Below are 23,107 nucleotides of genomic sequence, written 5' to 3'. Positions count from 1 at the left end.
TGCCTCATTAGAACAAAAGAAGCTTCTATTGCCCAGGAAATTCCAAGGGATTTGGGAGCTCTGTGTTAGACACCAGGGTCAAAGACCAAATATTAGAACAAAAGAGACTCCTAGCACCCCTGTCTATAAGAGTTTTAGAAATTGTCTCAGAAACTGGGGCCAGAGACCAAATGTATATTTCTTATTGTACCATAATATCACTAGAACAATGAAAGGCAGTAAGAAGAACAGAGGAACAAAGACAGGAGGCATGTACAAAATGATAATAAGGTGGAAAATGTAAATCTAACCATATCCATCATTCTATTAAATGTAGATGCTCAGACAGGGCAACAGTAATTGCGATAAAAATAGCTAACATGGACTGAGTGCTGACTATGTGCGGTACTATCCTGGGCACTTCACATGTCCACTCTTGTAATCTTCACAGTACCGCTATGGGGTATGTGCTATTCTTGTTTCTATTTTAGAAATGAGGAAACCAAAGAACACGAGGATTGAAGAACTTGCCAAGGGAATGCTTGGACAAGAAAATGAATTAGCTTCCCGGAATCCACGTGACTCAAACAATGTGAAGACCCTCAGCCCACCCTAATAAAGAAATGAGTCCTCCGTGCAGTTTTGGAAAACTCTGGAAAGGGCGAAGCAGTGTCAGCCACGGTCCTTCCATACTCTCCGTGAGCGAACCATGTGGTCTTCATAAGAACCCTTCCAGGCAGATGCATGTCATCTCTCTTTACAAGTGAAGAAACTGAGGCCCAGGGAAATTAACTTGCCCAAGGTGATGCCAAAAAACAAAAAAAAAATGAGGATTCAAACAGTAATCTAGCTGCAGCGCCTGTGTGAATATTATGTTGCCTCTCAGTAAGTCCTATACCCAGCCCCTCCCAATTCATCAGTTAAATCAGAGAAAATGGATAAAGGAAGCATGCAGGTAGCTCTAAAAGGGAAGAGAGTCCTGAAATGGAAACCTGGGGTGGGGGTGGACCAATTGTTCCTGCTTTACCTTCAGGATGAGGGAGAGGTTTTTAAGCTAACTATATAGTTTCAGATCACTCATTCTTCCATTCACTCATTCATTCATAAATAACCACTCTCAGGCGTCCTTATTCTCCCTCACAGGGAAGGAGTGGGGCCAGGCATTAGAAAATAGCAACTATGTTTAATGAGCATCTCAGTTAGTCCTCACCACCATCCTATGAATTAGGCGTCATTATTATTATTATTTTGAGATGGAGTCTCCCTCTGTCGCCCAGGCTGGAGTGCAGTGACCAGATCTCAGCTCACTGCAAGCTCCGCCTCCTGGGTTTACGCCATTCTCCTGCCTCAGCCTCCCGAGTGGCTGGCACTACAGGCGCCCGCCACCTCGCCCGGCTAGTTTTTTGTATTTTTTTTTTTTTACTTCTTTTTTTTTTTTAATTTTATTTTTTTTTATTATTATACTTTAAGTTCTAGGGTACATGTGCATAACGTGCATGTTTGTTACATATGTATACTTGTGTCATGTTGGTGTGCTGCACCCATCAACTCGTCAGCACCCATCAACTCATCATTTACATCAGGTATAACTCCCAATGCAATCCTTCCCCCCTCCCCCCTCCCCATGATAGGCCCCGGTGTGTGATGTTCCCCTTCCCAAGTCCAAGTGATCTCATTGTTCAGTTCCCACCTATGAGTGAAAACATGCGGTGTTTGGTTTTCTGTTCTTGTGATAGTTTGCTAAGAATGATGGTTTCCAGCTGCATCCATGTCCCTACAAAGGACACAAACTCATCCTTTTTTATGGCTGCATAGTATTCCATGGTGTATATGTGCCACATTTTCTTAATCCAGTCTGCCACTGATGGACATTTGGGTTGATTCCAAGTCTTTGCTATTGTGAATAGTGCCACAATAATTTCTCAAAAGAAGACATTCATACAGCCAACAGACACATGAAAAAATGCTCATCATCACTGGCCATCGGAGAAATGCAAATCAAAACCACAATGAGATACCATCTCACACCAGTTAGAATGGCAATCATTAAAAAGTCAGGAAACAACAGGTGCTGGAGAGGATGTGGAGAAATAGGAACACTTTTACACTGTTGGTGGGATTGTAAACTAGTTCAACCATTATGGAAAACAGTATGGCGATTCCTCAAGGATCTAGAACTAGATGTACCATATGACCCAGCCATCCCATTACTGGGTATATACCCAAGGGATTACAAATCATGCTGCTATAAAGACACATGCACACGTATGTTTATTGCGGCACTATTCACAATAGTTTTTTGTATTTTTTTAGTAGAGACGGGGTTTCACCATGTTAGTCAGGATGGTCTCGATCTCCTGACCTCGTGATCCGCCCATCTCGGCCTCCCAAAGTGCTGGGATTACAGGCTTGAGCCACCGCGCCTGGCCAGGCGTCATTATTTATCATCATATTGTTGATAAGGAAGTCGAAACTCTGAAAAATCAATTGCCAATGATCATAAAATTTGTAAAGGTGAAGCCAAGAATTGAGGCCAGGTCTGCCTGACCACAGTGTCCACACACTTCCTGATACACCTGAGGGTGTTGGGCAGAGGGAGTGAGGTGAGGAGAGGCCTTAGCATTCAGACTCGCTGTGTGTTACAGATTGTTTAACCACCTTGATTTTAGATGATCAGTGGCAAACTGCTAGCAAGAAGAGGAGCTTACAAAAAACAAACTTGTTGTCTTTAGTTTAATTCTTTATTTGAACATCAAATAGGTTGAGAAAATTGTTTACAGGTGCTCGAGCATCCCGCTGGATTCTTTTTCAAAGTGCAAAAGAGGTTTACAAGTGTGTTTCATTAAACAAAGCAAAGCTGCGACAAAACCGAGTCACGTCAGTAATAGTATGCATCAGCAAAAGGGCATATTAATCCATCAAACACAATTTGGCATTTGAGCCTTTTCCCATAAAACAAGAGCTCTACACTGAAGAGTATGAAGTGCACAAAAAGCATTGTTTATCACCTGTGAGAGAACAGAAACTGGCATAATGTCACTTATTAATTCAAGTCTCTATAACCAATGACCTCTCTGTGAATGCAAAGGGGTCTGTGTCTCAGGCACCTGCTCATGGGACAATATGTTGTTTCTAGGGTGCACAGCTCTAAACACACACACTGACGATGGGTTTGGAACATGGCAGCATTTACATATTTTAAAAGTTCAGGCACAATTGGATGCAAAAAAAGAATAGAAATTTTTCTTGAATCTCAAAAGACAGTGCAAAATTGAAGTGCCATAATAGAGGCAGCAATTACTTAGAAAACAATTTGAAATGACTAAAAACGAGGCCACACTTTAATTCAATTGGAAAGGAAATGCAGTTGGAAACAGAGCATAATAACGCTACTGAAAAGATGGATATTTGGGACCACAATTCATTTGCTCCAGTTGAGAGTAACTTTTCAGGGGATTAACCTGGGAATGGTGCAGAGTCATCTAGATCACGCTCCCAAGACCTGCACCAAACAGAATTATGGTTGCCTTTTGAGCTACTGTATGACTCTATTTGCCTTTCGCATAACTAGCTTCCCGAAGCAGATCTGCCTGTGAATTTTAGACATTACTATGGTGTTAGTGATCATTCCCAGTACCCACGGTCCATCTCATAATTGGAAAGTATGAATAGGAAAGGATTTGTAATCAGTGTCATGCAGGGGAAGGAGTACTCTAAGCCAATGGCCCAAATCAATGGCCATTTCAATGTATCAGGTTTCAAGGTGAGAACACCTTAATGTGATCAAAAGTAAATTATCAGTAAGTCCCTCATTTGTTCAGCCCCCAAAAAGCATGGGATATGGCGTGGTTAAACATATCTGCAAGGTTACTAGGGAAATCAAATCAAAGACTGCACTTCCTTAGGGGTTAGATTTTACAACCTACGTTGATAGGGTCTTCTCTTTGGATGACCTAGTCTCTCATAATTGCTGCATGATGGCATTACAGAATCATTACGGCAAGCTAGGCAATGGGGAAAAGAAACACAGACCACTAGCTATTCCATGGACTTTACTGCTGATGTTGTTCTTTCTTCTCTAGAACTGAAGCTGCCATTTTAGAAATGGCTATAAATGGAGCCAGTTGATGTGCGGTCTCCAGGGCAGAAGTGGACTACGGAACCCTGGTGCACACTCCAGGTGCCAGAATTAACAATTTTCCTCCAAATACTTTCAATACTTTTCTTCATATATTTGCCATTCCCCAAATTCCTGAATCTACTTCCCCACCATACCTGAGCCCCCAGATAAATCACATCTTTCAAATTTTAACTTGCCTCAGAGTGGGAGAAAGCAGAGGTAAGAGGTTTTTTTTGTCATGTCCCTACACCCAATACCAACATCAGCCAGAAAATATCTGCTGTCCATTAGTGGCACTTCAAGTAAGAATACAAAGAGATTTCCAAAGTTGCTGGAGACCCCTGGGCAAACATTTCAATCACTGATGTTCTCTGCCCATTTCAAATGTAGTAGTATCTTAACATGAATACAAACACATTGGATGAATAATGTAAAACCTTCCGCTGTATAATTGTTTGGCTTTAGCTGGTATTACATCATCTAGTCCTAGAAATTTTTTTTTGTTTTATTTTAATTTTTTTAAAAGAAAATCTAAGTATAAACATTAAAAAGAACCCACTGACCCATTAACTACTGTCCAAAAATATTACTACTGATATTTTGGTAAAAGCAAAATTAGCTGCCCTGAATAATTTTCCTTTTCAGGCATAATCTTTGCTACATAAGATTGTCTGTCATTCAATATCCAACAATAGGCATCTGGATTAGTGCTATTTTGTCTACTGTGGATACAAAAGTTGATATGAAATGTGATCTTCATTTAAATGAATAATCACCAGGCTTTAGGCATAAATGACTGTATACATGACAAGGTAGCTTGAAAAGTATACAAAAAAAAAAAAAAAACTAAATATTTTTCCTTGGTTTTTGCATGTTAACCCAGTCAAATTAAATCCAGAACAGAAGTACTACATTCAATTGTCTGATAAACAAGCAATGTAATTTCAAAAAAATATATATTATACTATATAAGGTGCTTCTTAAACAAACTAAGGTGCTTCTTAAACAAACAGCAACAAAAGAATTATGTTCTTCAACATATCCTTAACACAGATACATAAAATTGTCCCCAAATTTAAGTGCACATAAAAACTTTTTTTTTTTTTTTTATTCCCTCCCAGATTCTCAGTCCTTTGGTGATCACTTAACTGGACAATCAGAAATTAATGAAATCCACTTTTCCAAACAAGACATACCAAGGGAAGCCTGAGCAGCTCACCTGGGTCATTGGCTAACACAGACATCACCTCTCAGTAGGGTTTCAATTATAGACAATAAGGTCACCCAGAGGAAATCAAACATTCTTTTTTGTTAAGAAAAAGGAAGTAACCCATACTTGTGCTAGAGAAGCAAAGGCCCAGGGAAGGCTGCCCTGTGGCTGGAATGAGCCTTTCCTTTTTAGCCTATAAGTCAAAGGAAATTGAAGGAAATGAGCTGGCAGGAGTGGAGGCGGTGGGAGTGGGGGAGGAAGGGGGAGGATTTTCTTCCCCAAACCAAACCCTGATTTTGGATTAGCTCTAAACAACCAAGGGCATATGTAATCTGACCAGGCCCCAGTCGGCCTGAGTAGTGACAGCAACGGTCCCCACCCTCCTCTCGTGCCCCAGGGTGCTGGGCCAGTTGTAGGAACACAGCTGTCTACGGCAGCTGTGACAGCTGCTTCTTCCAGCCAGGGCCACGCTGGGAAATGAAGAAGAGCTGGACTACCCCAGGGATCCCAGGGCACCCCCAAAGGGCAATGCGGGGTCTGCAAGGAATGTTCCTAGGTAGCTGCAGCCTGTGGCAGGGCCACCCTGAGCAAGTCTGGCTGTGCCTCAGAACTGTATCCAGTTTCTGCCCTACTTTCCCTCTTGTTCTCTAGTAGCCACAATAATCCTGCACAAGCGCTGTTCAGCTCCATGCCCCAGGGCTAAATGCATCACTAGGGCCCCTGCTCCTTTCAACAACCCTTCACCCTCATCATGCATCACCACAGTGAACAGTTCACCCCTGTGTAAGGCACACACACGCCGGGAAGATCCAAGTACAGCACCCACCGAAACAGGTCCTGAAGCTGACCTAACTGCAAGTTCAGGGAGAGAGGGCTTTCTTTTGTAACACAAAAATAAAAACAAAAATCAAGAACTTATCCCTCATATAGGGAGACTTAACTAAGATCAACTTGCTGCTTTCCATAGGTCCATGGGAGGCACGAATGAACTGGAACCCATGACCGGAAAGCCAGAGGCAGAGCTCTCAGCACATCTGAAGCTGCAGTGTATCAAGTTAAAATAGTCTTGCCAACTAGAGGATCCACCTTCCTTGTGTGCCCCTTGTATTCCTATAGGGGAAATGAATTGACAGTCACCAGATACTCTGCTACAGTCATATAAAAGCTTTAAGGTATACCACTTTCATAAAAGGATGCATTGCCATAGGAATACAAGAGGGTGCTATAATAAACCCTTGACCTAGCTTTCTCCAAGTCCCCAATTAAAGGAGCCACTTTAAATTCTTTGCTGTGGCTTATTCTTAAAGCCATTTAAAAAGTGCTTATCAGAGGTGAAATGTTTACTCTCCAGGCCTGGGTCTCTACAAGTAGCTTAAATGCACAGAGTCGTCTGAGCCCCAACCCGTAGACTGAGTTCAGCTGTGAAGAGCTACAGGAATCCTCACGCTTAGTAACATAGCACAGGGGGAACGAGAGCTGTTACAAAGATTTCGCCCTGGAATCCCTTTGGCTGTTCCCAACAGAAGACAGAAGATGTGCCACTAAGAACTGAGCAAGCAAATGAATGGCCACTCATCTAGAAAGCCATTGGTGGTGGATGCATGCCGGAGTGTATGCAGGAGACAGAATTTGGCTAAAGTGGTGCATGATGAGGGTAAAATGCAGCAGGGATTATCTGAACCGTGGGGGAGCCGGGGAGCTCTCAGACTGTGGCGGGGAAACCCTCTGCGTCCCCCGTGATGTAATACTTTTGCAAGGAATGCGATGAAGTAGAGCCCGCGGTGGCCAAGTGGCTTTGGTCCGTCTCCTCCATGGGCGCCCCTCCACGGCTAGTGGGCGCATGTAGGCGGTGGGCGTCCAGCATCTCCAGCAGCAGGTCGTAGAGGGGCACCACATTCTTGCACTTCATGCTGTACAGATGCTCCATGCCTTTGTTACTGTGGGTGGGAAGACACAGAGAGGACCACTTTAGAGCCAGCCCGAGCCCCAGGAGTGCTGAAATCCCTAGAAGGGGAAGGAAGAGGAACTCCAAAGACACACGGCAGCCAATCTTTCTTGCTGTTTAAAGACCCACTTTAGGATGGGAGCTGGGAAAGCTGAGGGCTTTCAGAGGCCCTAATCTGGAACTCATGGCTGTGAGGTTTTCATTTTCCACCTCCTACGTGGGTGGTCCCACCCTCACACTCTCCCTGCAGCCACTTTCAGGGTATTTGCTATGCAGGTGACTTCCACGGCCCTCCGCGGCCTCAAATGAGATCCTATTCCCTTCCAATAGGATCTAAATGCATTCAAATAGGATCGCCAGTGCATCTAAAAAGAGAACAGGAGATATTCAGCCATGAAGGAGCCCGTATTTTAAATGCGTAAAGCAGTTCAAGACGCTCCACTGTTAAATCTCTCACGTCACTTCCCATTTAACTCAGAATACAATCTAAATGTCTTTCCATGCTCTACAAGGCCCAACTGGTCCAGCTTCCATCCACATCTCCAAGCTCTTCCTGCCTGTCTCCCCTAACCCACTCTCCCTAGCCACACTGATTTTTGTGCTGCCCTTAAAGGAACTAAGCTCCCCCCAAGACTTAGGGGACCCACACTTGCTGTTCCTACTTCCTGGGATGCACCTTCCTCCAGTCTTCAAATGCCGCCTGCTCGGAAAGGTCTACTGCTACCCAGTGGCAGCGGCCTCAAGCCTCTGCAGTCTCAGCCTTCCTCTTTCACACTGGTCTGTTTCTCTTAGCATACTTATCACTACCTGAAATTCTCCTTTTTATTTATTTGTGTTTATTCTCTCCGCCTCCAAACACACACATGCACACACTCACACACTCAGGGCGAATTCCTAGAGAAGCAGGCTTTATCCTGTCCCCTGCTAGGCCTAAAACAGTGCCCAGAGCTCAGTTCATGTTCAGGAAAACAAGGGGGGAAATGGGCAGAGGGAAATGTAGGCACATGGCATTCTCCTTTCCCTACTCTCCTCCTCTGCTCTCCTCCACCAGCCACAACTCTGCTGCCCCACCACACTACTGGTGGCGGGGGTAGGGAGGAGAACAACTATTATCTAGTTTGAAATTTCTTTTAAAAGAAATATGTATCATGAGTAGCAAGGCCAAGAGAATGTCTTAGAAAAATTTGCATTTTTAGTAGGGGAAAATTCAGCTCAAGTTGGAGACCTGCCATGAAAACACAACATCAAAGCTATTCAGGGCCTACAACATGGTCTAAATTACTTGTTTAAGTGTTACTTTTTTTTCCCTCCCCCTCATTTAAAATGCTATAAAAGTTAAATGCCCCCTGGATCTGCCACTGTGTTCCTCGTGCAACCTGATGATTCACATTTACAGTCAGATGAAATCTGATATTGAATTCTCTGAGTAGCAACATATGACTGGGGCCAAGCTTACTTAACAACATAGACTTCTGTGATTTAGATTGGCTGTAGTGAGGAACCAAAATATTATTATTATTACAATCGTGTGTGTGTGTGAGAGAGAGAGAGAGAGACAGGAGAGAGAGAGAGAAAGAGAAGCAACCTCTCTCCAGCTTTTCACACGATTCTAACAGAAACTACAGCACTTTCACCTTGCTGCTGCCCTCTGCCAGACGTGGCCAGTAAAATCAGCCAGGGTTGTATATTCAGTGCAAATTTACTTAGTATTAACTAATTAGGCTTGCTAATGCTGACAAGCAGTTAATGGATTTGAAAATTCAGCAATTCCTTTCAACAAATAGAAACACCCAACTGCAATGCATTGAATCTACAACATCACTGACATTCCCAGCTCAGAGTCAAAGCTAAGATGTTTTCCTCCAGGGTAAGGTTATTCTCTCAGCCAGGGATTTTGGCATCTAATCCACTCACGGCTTCCCTCTCTCTAATACTCATCAAAAGAAAAAGACAGGGAAGACTGGAAATGTATACTCTGAATGCAGTCACCTTCTCTACCTGACAGATGTGATTCCTCCGTCTGTTACACAGGGATCCTTGGGGAACCCTGAGAACAGAGACTGCAATCACCTTACCTACTGCAATTACCAAGTAGAAGCCGAATTCACAGGGCAGGGAAAAGCCTGCCATGAGTCATTTGTTCATTCATTCATTCCCTCATTTCTTCGTTCACTCACTCGGTAATAACGTTGTGGGCCTTTACCATATGTAAGTCTTCATATACGGCACTGTGAGGGATGCAAAGAAAATCAGATACATCTATTTTCCCAGGAGCTAATAATTTTTTAAGGTTGTCTCTGGAAAGGGTGGTGCCTGGGACTTTAATGAAGCAAACTTCTTGCCATTTGAATCATGGTCTCAGGATTTGAAGGTCCCTTAAAAATGATAGAATCCAACCTTCTTAAGACATCATAGGCCTTCCCTCACAGCCACTAAGAGAAGGAATCTCTTTCATTCCTAGGGGCCTGGTGTAAGCTCAAGGTCATGTAGGCTTCATCACCCATGAGTACCTGTCCTAGTGTCATCACTTTGAATCATCGCTGTGGTCCTGCTGGAGTCTGCAATACATAACCCGGCAGTCTCCCCATCTCTTCCCTGCAGATAAGGTCTGCTCATGAGAATGGTATCCACTAAGCTTTTGGCCAAATTGCAGGACGATGGAATGGAAATGAGGCCACTTTCACCTTTTGGCATAGAAAGACTCTATTTTCTCTGCTGATATCCTTCCTTAGCTCTTACAGAAAACATTTGTTGAGTACTTACTATGTGCTCTGCACCGTGCTAGGTGATATTGGGTAAGCAAGCCATGGCTCACAGAGTTGTCAATCTAAATGGGCAGAAAAATAGTAAAATGGGCAGTAACCATAGGGAAGAACAGAGTATAAGTTCCAACTAGGTCTTAAGGGTTAGGAGATGCTTCCTTCAAGGAGTGAGATCTGAGCTATGACAGGTTAGATTATTGCTCAGAAATATTCATGCCCCTGGCAACATGTCCATCTTTGACTCTGGACTCCTCACATGCTTGCTTGGCCAATGAAATGTCAGTGGACATGAGTGAAAGAAAATAGTAAAATGCACTTGCCCAAACAGGATCGCTTTCTCATGCCTCTGCAGTTGCTATGAGAACATGTCCCAGCTAACATGTGGGTACAAGGAGGATAGGAGACATGAGACACAGAGCAGAGTCACCCTGGCCTCAGGCAGCTGCCTCCCAGATGTGTGAGTGAGCCCAGCTGAGGTCAGGAGGGCTGCCCGCCAATCTGCAGCCTGAAGAAGAACCTCCCCCAGATGACTCATCCAACAGTCAGCTATTATGGCTAGAGCTCAGACATGAGGAAGTCCTCGTAAGCTAAGTAAGGGCTGAATCATAAGGAGTAATAAAAACAAAGTGAAATGGTTTATACTTTTATCTAAAAGCAATGAGAAGCCACTGAAGGGTTTTAAGCAGGAGGATGACATCAGATTTGCTTCTAGAATGATCACTCTGGACACATCATGGAGAATGATCTAGAAAGGATCTAGATTACAGGCAGGCATACATGTTCAGTGACTGGCCCAGAAGTCCAACAGAAAATGATGGTGGCTTAGACTAGGGTAATGGCAGTGGGGGTGACAAGAAGGGGTTCAACAGGTATGAAGGAATCAACATTGACTCTCTGTGAGGCATCTGGCCCCAGGGTCTCTCATTTAGGATATCCAGGTGTGCACAGGGACCATAACAGATGTGCCCAGTGTCTTCAGGGGATGTGTACACTCACAGGCTTCTCTTGATTGGCTCCCTCCTCCTATTTGCACACTGCACCCAATCTCTAAACCCCTGCCCCAAAGCACATGCTTTAAACGTAGCATAAGTATCGCTTCCTCTATGCCTTCTCTGACACTTGCCCTGTGACCCATGCAGATTTAAAACATCTCTCTCCTGTCCTCCCATAGCATTTATGCTTATTCTGTGCCAGGAACTCTCACAAGTGCGCTCTCCATATGCAGGCACCAGTCCTTCCTGGCCAGCTGTCACATAGGTTTGGGGGCGTGTTTTCTTTATGTCTCTCCTGTAGGAAGCCCACAGATGCCTCACCTCATGTGCCTGATGTGGGAGAGGATGAGGAGGAGCTGGGCCAGCCGCCGGTGCTGCTGCTGCAGGGTCAGGCCTGCCTTGGCCATCAGGTGGATCAAAGTGTCTGTGATCTTGTCCAGGACTCGGTGGATATGGTCCTTCTCTTCCAGAGACTTCAGGGTGCTGGACAGAAATGTGTACACTCCTGAATGTGCAGAGAGAGAGTGAGAGAGAGAAGCTCAAAGAGGATGAGGTCTAGGAGACCCAGAGTGTCCTTGGGATGTAATAACGAGCCAGTGGCCTTCCCCAGCACAGTAGTCTAGCATTGGGGATGCTCCAGACCCATTTGAAACCGAGTTACAATGTAAAATTCCTAAGGCATATGCAAGTTTCAGAGCACCAGCAAACCAGGGGGGGCCCCTTTATGTGAGCCATGACCCAGAAAGGGGCTGTTGGCCTTGGGGCCTGTCATGGTAACATGGGCCATCTTTTCTCAGACAGGTCTGACACCAACATGAATTGTCCATGTAATGTAATTGACCGTGTAATTGACAACCCTGTGAGCAGCCACTGTTGTTCCTTTTCACATCAAGAAACTAAAGGGCAGAGAAAGTCACTAAAGCCACTAACCTGCTAGGGAACTCGGATATAGGCGGCAGAGCTTAGATGAAACCCAATCTGCTGACTCCACAGGTGGTAATGATAAAGGAGACGCTCTCTCGGGAGATGTGTGAAACTCGTGGTGAGATTCAGAGACAGAGAGTGATGAGCGATTGGCTAAGTGATTGGAAGGTGATGTTTCCAAGTAGGATTTCTGTTTTAGATCAAGTCTGAAGCCTAAGCACTTTTAATCAAGTTTGCACTTTAGATCAAATTTGAAGTCTAAGCACTAAGCCTCAGCACAGAAGTTTAGGATGTGGATGGGTATAGGCCACCTTGAAAACCACTGGTTTTTTATGGCCACGTAAGTTTTTCCTCTCTTGCATATTTTCTGAAATAGATCCTGCTCTCTGGGCCCCACAGACAGATCCAGGACAGAAAGTGAGACCATCACGGCACCTGGTGTTTCTGGACAGCATTAGCCTCGAGCCAGAAAATAAGAGCCTATTTCTGAGATTGTATGTGAGGTTGTGAGACAAAAGTTCTTTCCTCTAGCATTGCTAAACTGGGAGGATGAGAATACAGGGCTCTGAATGGCCGTCTTCCCAGCACATGGAACTCCTGTCTGCAGAAAGGAAACTACTGACAACAAGCAGAGGTGATAGTGTGGGGGTGAAAGAGAGAAAGAAAGAGAGAGAGAGAGAGAGAGATCCAGGTAGTAGTCACAAGGTCTTAGTTTTTTCTTTTTCTTTTTTTTTTTTTTTTGAGACAGAGTCTCCACTTTGTCACCCAGGCTGGAGTGCAGTGGCACGATCTCGACTCACTGCAACCTCTGCCTCCAGGGTTTAAACAGTTCTCTGCCTCAGCCTCCCAAGTAGCTGGAATTACAGGTGCCCGCCACCACACCCAGCTAATTTTTGTATTTTTCGTAGAGACAGGGCTTCACCATCTTTGGCAGGCTGGTCTTGAACTCCTGACCTCGTGATCCACCCACCTTGGCCTCCCAAAGTGCTGGGATTGCAGGCGTGAGCCACTGCACCTGGCCAAGTTCTTAGTTCTTACATTTTTTTCACTTGACCTTTGAGCTTTCATATATCCTTCCTAACAGTGTATCAGTGAATCCCCTTTTAGCTTAAGATAGTCAGAGTTGGATTTTTGTCGCTTGTAACTGAAAAAATTCTATTACAAGAAGTTGAGACCTCAACCCAAGGACAGGAAGAAAATGAGTGACAGTGGACTGAGAAGTATTGAAAACAAGAGATGGGCAGGATGGAACAGGCTTTTTGGGGACTACAAGGATGCATTTTCTAACACTGCAGAAATAAGCTCCATCCTGCCTAATCACACCACTTTGCAGGGAGCAGATGACAGTGTTTTGGTTTTTTTTCCCAGATTATGTGTATTTATAGCAACACTTATCGGTCATCCCACTATTCAGCCCACTGACCATCTCACAAACATATTCCTTCTCCTCTCCTCTCCCCTTCCTCATCAGCACCTTCAAGAGCTAAAGGCTCCCAAGTTTATCCATCCCTGACTTTATGCGGAAAACATGGTGACAAGTTACTGCTCACGTAGCAGCTTGTAGGTTGGAAATGGGAGAAACATCTACACAGAGGAACTCATAGTAAACAGAGTTGTAATTGCCCAGAATGGAAAATGGCTAAGGTTTAAAACTAGCATAACAATAACAACAAAACCAGAATGGTCGGGATCTTGGTTTCCACGCAGTTGAATAGGATAATGTAGCTTTTGGTACCCTGGGGCACTTTGATCTAAAGCAAACAGCACAGAAGAAGTAAGCAGCAGAGAGACAGCAGGTTAAGAAGGAAATTGCTGAATTACTTCACTTATGTTCCATGTGGGCTGCTGGTAGAGAAAGAATGTGTCTATCAGAAAAATAGGCAAATGTCCCATGGCCGTGGTGTTGGCCTGGAGGCGGCAGATAACAGAGGGTGTGAGCTGGGGGATTAGGGCTAGGAGGGCCTCAGTTTACCTCCCCTTGTCTCCGCCTCTCACAGTCCTCTGTGACATCATACACAGTGCAGCCTCACATCCCCTAGAGCCCCTGCCTCCAGCTGGATATCCTAGGAACCCACCCAAGCCACAGAACTGAGTTAGACCAACTTGGATGATGTACTTTCTACCAATTTTCTTTTTTGTTCCCACCCAGGATGCCGGTCTCATTCTCCAATAATCCCTTTCTTGTTGAAGGAAACCACAGAATGGAGACTCAAACAGCTTGAATGTCCCTGCCTGGAAAGGTGACACGTGTGCATCACTTCTCTTGTTATTGTTTCCACGGCGAGAAAGCACGCTGTGCTGGGACCTCAGCAACCCCGAGAGCCAGCATTTCACCATGACCTTGTCAATGGAGGTCAAAGACACGGCACTCAGCCTCTGGGGAGTGACTTTTTTCTTGGGCTGCCAGTGTTCCATCCTCCTTAAGGTGCGTGTGGCTTCCTCATCCAGGACGCACTTATCGAGAACCTAGTATGTGCATGACTATGCTAAGGATTCCAAGCCTTACTTCCTTTCAAGTGTTAATGTTTTAAGAGCAGATATTGCCTGCAGAGAGAGAATGTTCTTAACACAGACTCTCAGGATGCAGGCCATTTGCAGAACAAGCCTGTTTTTCTAGTCCTGTTTTGGCATCAATACAGCTTATCATCTCATCCTTGTCAGCAGATGCTTCCTAGCTGTGCAAATATATTGAGAAATAAAAATAGGGTCCTGTTGAAATGCCAATAGTTGACAACAGAAGCCATCTTCTTTCTGGACTTCTCTGGCAAAATGTCGTCCATGTTTGCTGCCTGTTGCCCTTCAGGGGCCATTTGGGAGAAACAACAGAAATTCAGCTTCCCAGAATGCTTCATGTGCTTTGGCAACCACCGCCAATAAGCAAGAGCAAAACAGGGCTGCTGGTAGTTTCCATATCCCAGGTGGTCTCTCCCACCCTGCATGGCCACACCACTGTGCCCAGCAGCACAAAGCAACTGAGCAGACAGTGTGGACCCGCAGAAATATTCTTGCAACAAGGTAGGCTTTTGCAACTCTGGAGATTGCTCCAAATCCCAATGATGGAAACAAACAAACAAAATCTATATGTCATTATCCAGTCTTGAGATGCTGCCAGCAAATCTGAGCTTCTAGGCATCCTGAATCTTATAGCCAATAAGGAGATATCTAGGAAGAGTCTGGGGAAACTGAGTGGTACAAACGAAAGGGGAGCGAAGCCACGAGGATACCCCTATGTACAAGACATCGCAATTTAGTCTCTTGCTCTCTCCCTCACTCTCAATTCTGCTGTCCCTCACCTTCTCTCATTTTGCTAGGACATTCTCTCTTCCTTTTCCTCTTTCCATCTCCACCCCAGAGGAACCCCGTTCTCCATTTCTCAGCACTTTTCTAGATAACGGAGTCTTCCGAAAGCTGGAGGAGGTGTGTCGTACACTGCAGTACCCGTGCGGTGTGGCTGTGCCCAGAAGGAAGCTCTAGTACAACCAGGGGTCCCCTTGCCATGGCCTCCATGGAGATGGGGGGCACATCTAAATGTCCCTGGAGAAGTAAGAGACGCTGATGCCTATGGCTTACCAGATGCTTGAGGACAAACTCTTCAAGCCAGGCCAGATTTTCTTTCTGTTCCCAAAGGAAGGATGTGACAGCAGACCCTGAGAGAGTCCTTCATTCTATTGCAGCTTGATCAAAAACAGAATGACTCAAAGGAAAAAGTGAAGAAAATTCCTCAAGTCACAGTTTAAGTAGTCTGGACCAGAAAGCTGCCACTCAGCTTGGAGAAGGAGGAGCTTTCACACTCACAGAGAGGTCCTAGGGATGAGTCACACATCAGCCTTTCGGGTGCCCCGCTGGGGACTCATTCTACAACCAAATAGCGTGCTTGCTCAAAAGTGCCACCGAAGCTGACCGTCTGATAAACACGTTTGTTGTATGCTTCTCCTATGATTGTGGTTCATTTGTGGTTCTGGGAGTGGCACTGTCCCTAACAGGGTGTTTGGACAGCCTGAGGCTGCTGTTGCCACTTCTTGGAAGGGACTATACTGGATGTCCTACAATGTGCAAGACAGTCCCTAACAATGAAGGATTTGTTCCAGTTCCTATGCCTCTCAAATGCCCTACTGAACTAAATCTACTACAAATAAAAATCTAGAGTGGCTGGATGCAGTGGCTCATGCCTGTAACCCCAGCACTCTGGGAGGCCGAGGCAGGCGAATCACTTGAGGTGAGGGGTTCAAGACCAGCCCGGCCAACATGGTGAAATCCTTTCTCTACTAAAAATACAAAAGTTACTCACGCATGGTGTCAGGTGCCTGTAATCCCAACTACTCGGGAGGCTGAGGCAGGAGAATCGCTTGGACCCGGGAGGTGGAGGTTGCAGTGAGCCGAGATCGCACCACTGCACTCCAGCCTGGGTGACAGAGTGAGACTCCATCTCAAAAAAAAAAAAAAAAAAAAAAAACAAGTAGTGAAAAGTTTCGAAAAGCTTTCACATGGCTGTGCCCAAAAGTTCCAGTATATTAATTGGTTATAGAGAAGGAAGTTTAAATGGAATAAAATTTCCCCAAATTATTAAATAATTTATTCACTTTATTTAGTTTGGCAATTGAATATATTATGTCAGCTTTTCAACCATGCATTTAATTGAAATGATTTCAGCGCAGTTGAACAGGTACCACAAAAACAATACAAATGGATGTAAATATGTAGACAGGAGCTGTAAGACTCTACTAAATAAAATTAGAGCCAACAATTATAAAATAGTACACATCAATGAAATATTGTTATTGCCTCCTATATGTTTTAAAATAAATATGTAACATGATAAGAAATCCATTTTTGTGGGTACATATTAAAATCATTTTGAGGTTTGTATCTTTTTGTTTTACATTGACATCATCTCCAGAGTTTTTGTACACGCTTCCTGATAGCCTCTTACATGTTTTATTGTTCCTTTTTCCAATCCATCTTGTCTTCTCCACTGCTTATCCAAAGGATATAATCTCCAAGGCCTTGTTAAGTTCCAGAGACTGACTGAATATTTGCCTTGAATGTAGTGGGATATTAAGATAGGATAAATGTTTCTATCCACTTTGGCTCTTTTTCATCTTATAACAAAGGGAATCACTTTGACAATACACTTATAATAAAGCCAGACTCATTTGCAAAATTATTTCTTCATTTTTTATTCTTCTTTCACTTCCACAGTCTTTGAATTTTCTTGGCATGTGTTTTAGCCCATTTTCTGTTGTTTATAACAGAATACCTGAAACTGGGTAACTTACAAAGAAAAGGAATTCATTTCTTACAGTTGTGGAGGTTGGGAAGTCCTAGGCCAAGGGGACACCTTGGGTGAGGGCCTTCTTTCTGGTGGGGACTCTGCAGGATCCCGAGGTGGCTCCTATGGCAAGGGGGCTGAGTGTGCCAGTGCAGGTCTCTCTTCCTTCTCTTATAAAGCTACCAGTCCCACTTCTGGGATATTCCTTGATCCACCAGCGCGTTATTCGGTGAATGGTTTCAACCACTCATGAGTGTAGAACCTTCACGAACCAATCATCTCGTAAAGGTCCTACTTCTCAATACTGCCACATTGGGGATTAAATTTCAACATGAGTTTTGGAAGGGACGAATATTCAGACCACACAGTAGCATATTTTTACTAATCGATTTATTTTTTTTTTTTCTCCTTTTATCATACACAAATAGGTTGGTTAGTTTTTAGTTTTCTCAATCTGGTGTCCATCTCTTTTTCTGCTTTTTCATATGCCTGTACTTCTCGTATAAAAAGCCTCTGATCGTCTTCTCGTATCCAAATATTCATTATAAGTATATATAAGCATTTTATTACTGTATTATGTTTCCTACTTTAGTCAAGCTTGGGCATCTGCATTGAAATATATATCATTTTATTTTAGTATAGTTTAATATTATTTCTCCTTTATATGATGGTTATAAAATACACTAAATTTTTAATTATATGTACAGGTAAATTATTACCTAGTTGTTTCATTTAAGAGTAGTCAAAGGAATATGTATGTTTTATTAGACTGGTAGTTCGTTACTGGCAATTGAAGGAGATTTTTCTCTTAAGGTTTGTGAATCTCAAACTTGGCTGTCTCTCAGAATCTCCTGTGGAGTTTTACAAGATGCAGCTGTCAGGTTCCATCAAAACCTCATGATTGGAAGCTGAGGGTGGAGCCCTGATATCTGTGCTTTTAAAAAACTCTCCATTAACAGCCAGGATGACGAATCACGAGACTATCTTAGCTTCTTTGTATTGTGGCTACTGAAATGTAAAATCTTGAAAACATGGACTGAATCTTTGTTTTGTGAAAAGAGCCCTATCACGATGCTACGATGACTTTAAGAGGATGACTTATCCATGGATAGCCTTGCTCCTCCATGCCTGTTCTGCCTTTCTGCCTGGACTGGTTATAATGGAGATAACTCTTAGGATGACCTTGGAAGCCACCCATTCATGATGGCAGAGCCCTCAACAGCCTGACTCCCTGAGTGACCACATCAGAGAGGGTTATGATACTAACCTGTTCATGGACCCAGCATTGTTAAGTAAACAAGAAATAAACTTCTAGGTGTTTGAGCCATTATACATTTTGTAGCCTATTTGTTACAGTAGGTGTCCTACTCTGATGCAAGATGAGAAGTATTTTATGACTTACTGATGGGAAAGTGAATACATTTGTGAAAAGAGGAATAAAGCCAGAGGAATATTTTGTATGCCTCTTTTTGTTGCCATTTCCTACATTCTTAAGGCTTTAGGTTGCAAAGTTTACTTAGAAATCATTCTATTCCCTAATGCCAATACTGCCACACTTCGTTATGGAAACCACAGTCTAAATTCTAGAACCAGCTAGACATCCCCCATCATGCCATCCATTCATTCTGAATACTAACATACTTCATAGCAACCAATTTGTTCAAGGAACTAATGGGCAAGCCTAAGACACTTGAATGTCTAGTTTGTTATGATTTAAAGCCCTCAACATTACTAAAGACTTCAAAGAGATTGCTCTATGGCATAGAGGAACTAACTTCTCATTATGTGAATTGAATAAAGAGATTACTGCTTTGGGAAATATTTGTTCATAGATAGGAAACTTCCATCCTTCTACTGATGTGTAATGTTTACCTGAAAGGTGAAGAGCGTGCTCATAACCCAATCCTTGAGCAAATGTGTATTGTTAGACTAGTGTGTATAAGACCATACACTTATCGAAGTCCTCTCTAAGAGGTCTCAAAGGGAGATGACAGTGAAGATGAGTGTTTTTGCTGGAACCCAGCAAGGGAACATGGCAGTCCTGTTCATTTGGTATTGCTATATACCCACTTGGCACAGATACTACATAACCAACCATATGCTTCTGATTCAGTGACATTTTTCAACTTGTATAATTTTTTATTGAAATCTACTAGATGTTCTAGAAAGTAAATACTTGGTGTATCAACACATTCACAGTGAAACTGATGAACTGATTCAGTTGACATGAGAAAAAAAATCTTAAATGTGCACTTTTTAAAAAGAATTTAATATCTCACTTTTAAATATAAAGTCCTAGTTTTTAATTTTTATAAGAAACATTATATTTATTTAAATATTTAAGTATTAATTATTAATAATAAAATAAATATTAATTATTTAAATAAATAATTAATAATTAATAATAAATATTATAGCCTTTGTAATAAAATATTATAGCCTTATACCTTTTAGGACAAAGCCATTACGTATCTATATTTTCCGTAGGAGCCTTCTTTTCATTAGTTGTATCTGTAATGTATTTTTAAACAGCCAGGGTTCTGGATTTCGTACTCCACAGTCAGTTACTATCTTTCCAAGTTCAGAAAAGATGCCCTAAAGACACACTTGGAAAATGCACAGTCCATCTATTGCAGAGGAGTTTGCAGAAAGTTCCATGTGGAACTTCTAGTCCCACTGGGATGACCTGGTCTCAGAGGCTTTGAGGGTTTCCTTTTTTCCCAGAAAAGGCAGACCAAAACATCCTGGATATATTTGTTTCCCTGGATCCCACCCTTTCTTGCCTGGTATTTCAGTAATAACTAAGCCACAACGCAGAGCAGGAAGCCGCTCTTACACACTGGGGAAGATTGTGTTTTCCAAGGATGACCACACCAGTATCTCCTATCCACAAGTTTTTCTACAAGGTGTTCTTGGCACCCTTCCCATGGAGATATGGGATCTGGGCCCTCTCCCTTGAAACTGAGTGGACTCATGACTCACTTCTAATCAATAGAACGGGCTGGAAGTGACACATTACCACTTCTAAGTGCATGTCATAGAAGGCTATGAAACTTTTGTTTTGTCAGCTGGGACAGTTGCTTCTGGAGCCCTTGCCACTTTGTGAGAGGTCTAGTGTCCCATGCTGTGATATCAGACAGGTCTCCCATTTGACAGGTCCAGTTGATGTCCCAGCCAACAGCCAATATCAATTGCTAGCCTATGAATAAAGATACCTCAAGGTGGCTCCAGCCCGTAACTCTCAAATTACCCCTGGTTGACAACTCTCCCCATCTAAGACTTCAGACATTGTGAACATGAGACAAGCCATTCCCTCTGTGTCTTATCCAAATTTATGATCTATAGAGTCCAAACATTTTTTTTCTAGCTGTTAAATTTAGCAGTCAGCAGCAGTAACCAGAACATGCCTGGACACCTTTTTTTCTTTTTCTTTTTTATTTTTTCTAGAAAGAGAGACAGGGTCTTGCTCTGTCACCCAGGCTGGAGTGCAGTGGTGCGATCATGGCTCACTGCAGCCTCAAACTCCTGCCCTCAAGCAATCCTCCCGCCTCAGCCTCTGAAGTAACTGGGTCTATAGGCACACGCCACCATGCCCAGCTATACCTAGACATCTATGCCAGATGCTTCAGGAGGAAAGTGATCCAGAAGAGGAAGATAGGAGATTTCACTCCTGACCTGATACACTAAGAGGTGGAATAGAATTTCAATGCTTCCTGCCCCATGTTGTAAACTCTGCCTACCAATGCCCTGACCTAGCCCTCATCCATGCAGTGATAAGGGCTTCGGTGCATCCTATGAAGTGTGAAGTTAGTGGTTTTCATAGGAGAACTTTAGCCTAATCACCACCAAGGTGATTATCAAAACACATGGATCATCCCCTAACTGGTAACCCAAAAGATCTGTACTCCGGTTTCTCACCACGGAATAAATGACTTCGAGTTGTCAGTTGCACAGTCCTTGCCAAAGTCCTACTTGTGAGAAATAGGCTTTGTAGAACTTTGTCTGAAAAGGAATTTTTATGTTGAATAACTGGTCTATTTTTTTTTAATTAAAAGCCTGTGAACCTTATAATAAAATGTGTTCTTTTTGTTTTGGCCAGGCAAACGAAATTTACAGCCAAACTGTAAAGATATACTTCTGTGTGTGTGCATCATTTTCATGCTGCTGTTAAAGACATACCCAAGACTGGGAAGAAAAAGAGGTGTCATTGGACTTACAGTTCTAAGGCTAGGAATGCCTTAGAATCATGGCGGGAGGTGAAAGGCACTTTTTCTTTTTATTATACTTTAAGTTCTAGGGTACATGTGCACAATGTGCAGGTTTGTTACATAGGTACACATGTGCCATGCTGGTTTGCTGCACCCATCAACTTGTCATTTACATTAGGTATTTCTCCTAATGCTATCCCTCCCCCACTCCCCCAACCCCCTGACAAGCCCCAGTATGTGATATTCCTCGCCCTGTGTCCATGTGTTCTCACTGTTCAACGCCCACCTATGAGTGAGAACATGTGGTGTTTGGTTTCATGTCCTTGTGATAGTTTGCTTAGAATGATGGTTTCCAGCTTCATCCACATCCCTGCAAAGGACATGAACTCATCCTTTTTTATTGGCTGCATAGTATTCCATGGTGTATATGTGCCACATTTTCTTAATCCAGTCTATCATTGATGGACATTTGGGTTGGTTCCAAGTCTCTGCTATTGTAAATAGTGCTGCAATAAGCATACGTGTGCATGTGTCTTTATAGTAGCATGATTTATAATCCTTTGGGTATATACCCACTAATGAGATCGCTGGGTCAAATGGTATTTCTAGTTCTAGATCCTTGAGGAATTGCCACACTGTCTTCCACAATGGTTGAACTAATTTACACTCCCACCAACAGTGTAGAGGCATTCCTATTTCTCCACATCCTCTCCAGCATCTGTTGTTTGCTGACTTTTTAATGATTGCCATTCTAACTGGCATGAGATGGTATCTCATTGTGGTTTTGATTTGCATTTCTCTGATGACCAGTGATGATGAGTATTTTTTCATATGTCTGTTGGCTGCATAAATGTATTGAGAAGTGTCTGTTCATATCCTTTGCCCACTTTTTTGATGGATTTGTTTTTTTCCTGTAAATTTGTTTAAGTTTTTTGTAGATTCTACAAAGATATTACCCCTCTGTCAGATGGGTGGATTGCAAAAATTTTCTCCCATTCTGTAGGTTGCCTGTTCACTCTGATGATAGTTTCCTTTGCTGTGCAGAAGCTCTTTAGTTTAATTAGATCCAATTTGTCTATTTTGGCTTTTGTTGCCATTGCTTTTGGTGTTTTAGTCATGAAGTCTTTGCCCATGCCTATATCCAGAATGGTATTGTATAGGTTTTCTTCTATGTGTTAGGTCTTACATTTAAGCCTTTAGTCCTTCTTGAGTGAATTTTTGTATACAGTGTAAGGAAGGAATCCAGTTTCAGCTTTCTACATATGGCTAGCCAGTTTTCCCAGCACCATTTATTAAATAGGGAATCCTTTTCCCATTGCTTGTTTTTGTCAGGTTTGCCAAAGATCAGATGTGTGGTGTTATTTCTGAGGCCTCTGTTCTGTTCCATTGGTCTATATATCTGTTTTGGTACCAGTACCATGCTGTTTTCATTACTGTAGCCTTGTAGTATAGTTTGAAGTCAGGTAACATGATGCCTCCAGCTTTGTTCTTTTTGCTTAGGATTGTCTTGGCTTTGCAGGCTGTTTTTTGGTTTCATGTGAACTTTAGTTTTTTTCAAGTCTGTGGAGAAAGTCAGGGGTAGCTTGATGGGGATAGCATTGAATCTATAAATTACTTTGGGCAGTATGACCATTTTCACAATATTGATTCTTCCTATCCATGAGCATGGAATGTTTTTCCATTTGTTTGTGTCCTCTT

At 43.0% G+C, this 23,107-nt stretch overlaps 1 protein-coding gene and 1 long non-coding RNA gene across 17 annotated transcripts in view; one reads left to right on the top strand and one right to left on the bottom strand.

Moving 5' to 3' along the window:
• Positions 1–4,155: 4,155 nt before the first annotated feature.
• The window catches only part of LOC105489041 (estrogen receptor 1), a 432,743-nt gene continuing 413,791 nt past the window's right edge, over positions 4,156–23,107 (bottom strand). For 11 of the 16 annotated variants that reach the window (XM_011753622.3, XM_071095958.1, XM_011753626.3 and 8 more), the window contains 2 exons: positions 11,330–11,513; positions 4,156–7,246 (listed from right to left, as the gene is read on the bottom strand). In XM_011753622.3, the coding sequence (XP_011751924.1) occupies positions 7,012–7,246; positions 11,330–11,513 (419 nt within the window). In that variant the 3' untranslated portion in view covers positions 4,156–7,011. Of the gene's footprint in view, positions 7,247–10,017; positions 10,082–11,329; positions 11,514–23,107 lie in introns of all 16 variants that reach the window. The other 5 variants (XM_071095960.1, XM_071095961.1, XM_071095962.1 and 2 more) reach the window with 3 other exon arrangements.
• Positions 12,679–16,388, top strand: LOC139363064 (uncharacterized). Its single transcript, XR_011622948.1, has 2 exons — positions 12,679–14,357; positions 15,607–16,388. It is a non-coding gene; the product is annotated as an uncharacterized lncRNA (long non-coding RNA).

The sequence above is a fragment of the Macaca nemestrina genome, chromosome 5 (assembly GCF_043159975.1).
Source record: "Macaca nemestrina isolate mMacNem1 chromosome 5, mMacNem.hap1, whole genome shotgun sequence".
Taxonomy (NCBI): domain Eukaryota; kingdom Metazoa; phylum Chordata; class Mammalia; order Primates; family Cercopithecidae; genus Macaca; species Macaca nemestrina.
The sequence above is the reverse complement of the archived record's forward strand: the minus strand, read 5'-3'. Positions and strand labels throughout refer to the sequence as shown.